Below are 5,785 nucleotides of genomic sequence, written 5' to 3'. Positions count from 1 at the left end.
CCCGGGCCATCGGCCGCCCCGCCTCACAGGGCACCCACACCATGGGCACCATGGTCGGGAGCAAGGCCTCCGGCATCGGCGTGGCCCCCGGCGCCAAGTGGATCTCGGCCAAGGGCTGCAAGGACAAGTACGCGCCACTGGGCCGGGCTTTCCTCTCGGCTTTTCTTTTTTTTTTTCCGCCCCCAACGCCCCGCGCCCCGCCTCGCCGCCCGCAAGCACCGAGCCCCTGACCGCCACATGCCGGCCTTGCGGCCGTGGGCCGCCGCGCGTCGCGCGCCCCGGGGCCCCGCTCGTCCGCCCGGGCGCCTGGTCCGGTGGCGCCGCGCAGGAACTGCAAGACCTACGGCCTGACCAAGGCCGCCGAGTGGATGGTCTGCCCGTATGCCGACAACCTGCCCCCCCGGTGCGACCTCGGGGCCGACATCATCAACAACAGCTGGGGCGGCACCCACGGGTTCGATCCGTTCTTCGCGCTGCAGGTCCGGGCCTTCCTCGAGGCGGACATCGTGCCCATCTTCTCCAGCGGCAATTCCGGGCCCCTGTGCGGGACAACCGGCTCGCCGGGCGACCAGATCCTGACCCTGTCGGTCGGGGCCACCGACAGCCGCGACGCCCTGGCGGACTTCAGCGCCCGCGGCCCCGGGCCCCGGGCGTCCGGCTTCGACCGGCTCAAGCCCAATGTCGTGGCCCCCGGGGTGGCCATCCGGTCGGCGTACTCCACCCGCGGGGGGCTGCTGAACAATCGCTTTGCCGCCATCTCCGGCACGTCGATGGCGGCCCCGGCGGTGGCCGGCGTGGCGGCCCTCGTGCGCTCCGTCAACCCGGCCCTGCGCGTGGAGGACATCTACCGCCTGCTCGAGGACACGGCCGTCCGGTCGACCATCACCGCCCCGGCGCCCTCCCGGCTGGGGACCAACTCTTGCGACGGCGTGCACTGGGTCGACTTCCCGAACTACCACTATGGCTATGGCCGGGTGGATGCCCTGGCCGCGGTGCGGGCGGCCCAGCGCCGGCTCCGGACCTCCGGCGGCGCGTGAAAGAGCCCGCGCCCCGGTGCCGCAGGGAGCCGCCCGCCGTCGGCGGCAATCCCCCAGCAGGAGGCCGACGCGAAGGCCGATCGCTTGGCCCGGATGGAGACACGGGTCTTCCGGGCGAGCGGGCGGCCATCGGGCCGAGCCGGGCCCCGGGAAGCCGCACAACAAGCCCCAGGGCTCGAGCCAAACACACACGGCGGCTCGTCCCGCGGCCGGCGGCTCGCTCGCCCGGTCCGCCCCGCCCGGCATCGACGATGCAAGAGACCAGTTCCCCCCCCAATAAATGAGCACCACCCCCGAACAGCATCTCAAGGTGGAGGAACTGTGGGCTTTCCGCCGGCGACAACGTGACCAGACATGTGCCCGGCCCGGCGTGACATGCTGCTGCCAGCGCGCCATCCGCGCACGATCGATGTCCCGCTCTGCCGCCCCCTGCGACGGCGGCGTGCAGACGGGTGGGCGGGGGCGACTTGACTCTCCTCTTTCTTTTGCTGCCCGGCTGGGCGGGGGGGCGGCGCGGGGAGCCAGCCGGGGAGCGCAGTCGATCGGATGTCGGCTGACCCATCGCACACTCACCCGGGATACACGCCTTCCAATGGGTTCCCCCCCGGCGGACGGCGCACGCCCGGGCACATGTGCCACCGGGGCCCCTCCATCCCCCCCCCCCCCCGTCCCGACATAGGGGCACTTTCACACGCAGATGTCCTTCTGGAAGGAAGGTGCCTGCTCACAGGGGGAGGGGGAGATTGCTGCCTCACCACGGGCAGCGGACACCTTTTTCCGGGGCCCCCTTTTATCAAGAGCTCGCTCCAGGGCAGATCCACCATCCACCCCATCCCGCCTCCGCCTCCGCCTCCGCCTCCGCCTCCGCCTCCGCTACCGCTTCCGCATCCCGCCTGCCTGTCCACCACCCGCCACTGTTGCGCCCTCTCCCCTTGGCCCGGGCGCCCGTCGCCTCCTTCGCCCATCCCCGGAGCCTCGTCAGCCGATGCTCCCCGCGCCGCTTCGGACAGCGGCCGGAGGTGTCCTACGCTTTTCACCAGCCTGCCGGCGACATGGCGACCGCGTCACTTGGTATGACACTCGCCTGATGCTGGCCCAATCGCCGGCGGCCCGGCGCACGGCCCCCACGCCCGCCCTCTGGCCCGGGGCCCCGCGCGACGAGCCCGGACTCCCTCAAAGTGTCCCGGTCATCGGCCTGCATGGGTGTCCGGCAGATGCCCATGCGCTGGCCCCGCTGGCCGGAGCCCTCTTCCGCCGGGGGATTCCCTTCCTGGCGCCGGACCTCCTGCACTCCATCCCCGGCACCATGCCCTTCACCCTGCGCGACCTGTTCCCCCCGCGGCGGCCGATCAGCTCGGAGGACATGGCTGCCGGGTATTTTTGCCACGCCTTCGAGCCCGGGGGGGCTGGCGGCAGGGGCGCCGGGGGCGGCCGCGGCCCCGACCCGGGCACGGCCCCGGGCCGAGGCAGCACTTCCGCCGGCTTCCCGGCAGCCGATCTATCTCTGGCCGGCAGGCTGCTGGCCTTTTCCGACATGAGCAGCAGCCGCTGCGGCGCAGTCAATGGCAGCCACGGCAACGGCCACGAGAGCGGCCACGGCAGCGGGCACATCGTGGCCATGGCACCCACTGCCACATGCTCGTCAACCAACCTGCTGCACGTGGCCCGGCCGGACTGCTCGCCGGGGATCTACACCGGGGCGCCCTTTGCCGGGGCCGGGCCGCTGCCCCTGTGCGGCCTCGGGCCGCCGAGCCTGGACCACCATCTCCAGCACCTGGAGGACTTCCTCCAGCAGGCCCTCCCCCAGGCCAGCCACTTCCCGGTGGACTTGCTGGTGCACGATGTGTCCTTCGCCCTGCTGGGGCATTACCTGGCCCGGCGGCCGGATTTCGCCCGGCGGGTGCGTTTCGTCTTTTGTGCCTCGGTGCCCGGGCCGCATCGGGCCGTCCTCCGACCGATCCCGGTGCGCCCGCAGCGGCGGCTGCTCCAGCTGCTGGCCACCGGCCAGGCTCCCAGCCTGGCGGTCGAGGGCCATGTCGGCCAGCTGGCCCTCCGGCGGCTGGATGCCGGGCCGCCGGGCGCCGGCCCCACCGGGGTGGGCCTCTCGCTGCCAGGGCCGGAGGCCTTTCCGGCGGTGCTGGCCGCGCAGATGGCCTACTTCCAGGGCCAGGGCCACACCCACCCGGAGAGCCTCTTCCTGTCCCTGACTCGGAGCAGCAGCCTCCGGCGGCTGACGGCCATCGCCGCGGCGGCCGGCGACCCGCCGCCCGCCCCCCATCCTGTGGACGCCTGGCTGGACTCGGAGGCCCTGGCAGCCGATCGCCGCCTCGGGCCCCAGGACCCCGAGCAATTCCGCCGCCAGCTCCTGGCGGCCACCGCCTCGGAGAAGGACATCCGCAAGCTGGCGTACGCCGGCCAGGCGCTCTTCTGCGGCGGGCCCCTGACCGGGAGCCTGGACTGGAGCAGCCCGCCGGCCGAGGGCCTGCGCCTGCCGACCTTCGTCCCGCTGGCCGGCGACCTGGACCGGGTGAATCCCATTGAGGAGGTCCTCCGGCCGCAGGCGCTGGCACTGCCGGACGCCTGGCCGGCCTTCCGCCTCAGTGATGCCGGGCATCACCTGCTTTTGCAGCGGCCGGGAACCGTCGCCGGCATCATCGCCACCCTCCGGGGCGAGGCTCGCATCGACACGCCGGACCTCGGCCACGGCCACTGACCCTGGGCTCCCTCGTGCATGGCTCCTGCTCGGCCCCCCTCCCTTTCCCTTTACCCCCATGACCACGGGCGCATACAAAAAATAGACCTGCTCGTGGCCGCCCGCCCCTTCCCCTCCCCCCCCCCCGTGACGTAGGTGTTCGCCCTTCGCCTTTGGCCAGGGCGCTGGGCGTCCAAGAGAGAGAGAGGCACATGGGGAGGCTGTCTATTTGGAAACGCATCATCACCGAGTGGGCGCCACGGCGTGCGGGCGCCCCGGCCCGGGGCCTGGATCGCGGCCCCTAATGCACCCGGGTCAGGCCCTCCAGCAGGATGCGAATCGAATCCAGATACCCGGACACCGAGGCGCCCAGGGTGAACATATCCTCGTCGGTCACGTCCGGGCATTGGAGCGAGTGCGCGCTGGATGACACCAGCAGCACCAATATCCCGATGGACAGGTCGAAGCCGATCAGGATGTGCCGATGCCCGGACAGCAGCAGCGAGGGCGCATGCAGCGCGCCCAGGCATTTGGCTGGCAGCACGGGGAGGGCCAGCGAGCGAGCGAGCGAGCGAGAGAGGGAGCGCCATACATGCATGCGCAGACCGGGGACGCCGCCAGGGGTGCCGGGCGCAGGTCGGGCGAGAGGGGGGGGGGGGGGGACGGGTTAGAGCAGGGCCCAAAGCGGTGTCCGGCCGGATGGCACACCAGGCGCACCGAGTTGGATGACGCTCCCATGGAGGAGGACCACGAGCTCGGCATTGAGAGGCATGAACCATCCCTGCACCGGGTCCACCGGCACGTCGGGCGACAGGCCGAGCCGAGCCAGGCCCCCGGGGCCGACGGCCGCCGGGGGCGGCGAGATGCCCCCCTTGTTGGGCTTGCCGTGCCCGGGCTGGCCGATGGCCAGGGCGGTGGACTTGTTCTTCTTCGACCGCCGCGCGCCGAGGTTGAACCCCCGCGACAGGGTGGAAAAGGGGGACGACGTGGACCCGGCCCCAGGCCCGGGGCTGGAAAGGGACCGGCCGCCGGAGGGCGGGAGCGGTGGCGGCGCCGGCGGCGAGGCCACGCTCATCCCCGGCGACCCGCCGGCCGGCGGGTGGGAGGAGGATCGACCGCCGGGAGCCGACTTCGGCCGCCCGGGCCCCGGTGGGTGGGGCCCCGAGGCGGGGGGCCCGGCCGCCGGGTCGGTGGGGCCCGGGCAGACGGCGCTCGCGCCCGGCGGGGGCGCCCCGGCCGCCGGGCCCCCATCCGGACACAGCCCCGGGTACTGGGGAAAGAGGATGCCCGGCTGGGTCAGCGAGGAGAGCCTCGTGGAGGCCACCCCCGGGGGCTGGTGCCCGGAGGCCGAGCCCGGTGGCGAGGGCGAGGCCTGCATGTGCTGGGCCAGCGGCGAGGCCCAGAGGACCGTGCCCTCGTGGCTCAGCAGGGCCGCCTGTGCGAGGCACCCGCCGGCCGGGGCGATGCACTCCTGCTCGACCAGTTGCAGCCGCGAGTGCAGGTCACTGATCAAGTGGGTGGTCACCTGCGGCGGTGCGGGGCAGGCGCCGGAGCAGCAGGCGGTGCCATGGCAAAGGTGGGCAGGTGAGTGGTGGCGGCGAGGAGGGAGGGCGGGAGGGAGGAAGCGGCCAGGTGGCATACCCCACTGGAGGAGCGACAGCTCATGGCGGGGGGGGGGTGGGGGGGGGGGGGGAGGGGGGGAGGGGGGGGGGGGGGGGGTCGGGGGGGGGGGGGGGGGGGGGGGGGGGGAGATTCGGCGAGACACAGAGGGAGGAAGAGAGCAGGCGAGATGGAGGTGGAGGGAGATACCGACGGCTCGGGCGCGATGGGGGGCCCCGGCTGCGGGGGCCGAAAAAAGGCCCAGGGCCGCCTGGGCGTGGCTCCGCTCCGGGTGCCGATCGCGCCAATGGGCGGAGAGCGGTCCGCGCTCCTGTCCGCGTTCTCGTCCGAGCGAACTGGTGCCCAGACCCCCCCCCTTCTGGACGGTGTGCTCTCCGGGCGACGCAGGCGAAGAAGAGATGCTTCGTGGCAGGGGCGGGACAGGGGCAAACAGCCG

At 73.3% G+C, this 5,785-nt stretch overlaps 3 protein-coding genes across 4 annotated transcripts; 2 read left to right on the top strand and 1 right to left on the bottom strand.

Annotated features, from left to right (window-relative positions):
- Window positions 1-41: 41 nt before the first annotated feature.
- On the top strand, window positions 42-1,037 carry H696_04086 (hypothetical protein; the record flags this gene model as incomplete). The annotated part of the gene is made up of 2 exons (XM_009497968.1): window positions 42-127; window positions 329-1,037. The coding sequence occupies 2 exons, from the start codon at window positions 42-44 to the stop codon at window positions 1,035-1,037; spliced, it is 795 nt and encodes a 264-aa protein (XP_009496243.1).
- A 985-nt stretch (window positions 1,038-2,022) lies between these two features.
- H696_04085 (hypothetical protein) lies at window positions 2,023-3,750 on the top strand (the record flags this gene model as incomplete). Its single annotated transcript, XM_009497967.1, has 1 exon — window positions 2,023-3,750. The coding sequence occupies one exon, from the start codon at window positions 2,023-2,025 to the stop codon at window positions 3,748-3,750; it is 1,728 nt and encodes a 575-aa protein (XP_009496242.1).
- A 186-nt stretch (window positions 3,751-3,936) lies between these two features.
- Window positions 3,937-5,709, bottom strand: H696_04084. Of its 2 annotated transcripts, XM_009497965.1 has the most exons (3): window positions 5,371-5,709; window positions 4,447-5,254; window positions 3,937-4,263 (listed from the first exon to the last, which is right to left on the bottom strand). In XM_009497965.1, exons 1-3 carry the CDS (start codon window positions 5,392-5,394, stop codon window positions 4,031-4,033), a joined length of 1,065 nt encoding a protein of 354 aa, XP_009496240.1. In that variant the 5' UTR covers window positions 5,395-5,709; the 3' UTR covers window positions 3,937-4,030. The 2 variants fall into 2 exon arrangements, with proteins under 2 accessions (XP_009496240.1, XP_009496241.1); XM_009497966.1 differs by lacking the exon at window positions 5,371-5,709 and having other exon boundaries at window positions 4,447-5,334.
- Between the last annotated feature and the right edge of the window lie 76 nt (window positions 5,710-5,785).

This window comes from Fonticula alba (genome assembly GCF_000388065.1).
Source record: "Fonticula alba strain ATCC 38817 unplaced genomic scaffold supercont2.6, whole genome shotgun sequence".
Lineage (NCBI taxonomy): Eukaryota > Rotosphaerida > Fonticulaceae > Fonticula > Fonticula alba.
The sequence above is the reverse complement of the archived record's forward strand: the minus strand, read 5'-3'. Positions and strand labels throughout refer to the sequence as shown.

Excerpts from the sequence above, each read along its gene's own strand:
- H696_04084 (XM_009497965.1), bottom strand. The coding sequence starts at position 5,394 with ATGAGCTGTCGCTCCTCCAGTGGG. Across the intron at positions 5,255-5,370 it reads GCTGTCGCTCCTCCAGTGGG|GTGACCACCCACTTGATCAG; the intron begins GTATGCCACCTG and ends GCACCGCCGCAG. Across the intron at positions 4,264-4,446 it reads TGGGAGCGTCATCCAACTCG|CCAAATGCCTGGGCGCGCTG; the intron begins GTGCGCCTGGTG and ends CCGTGCTGCCAG.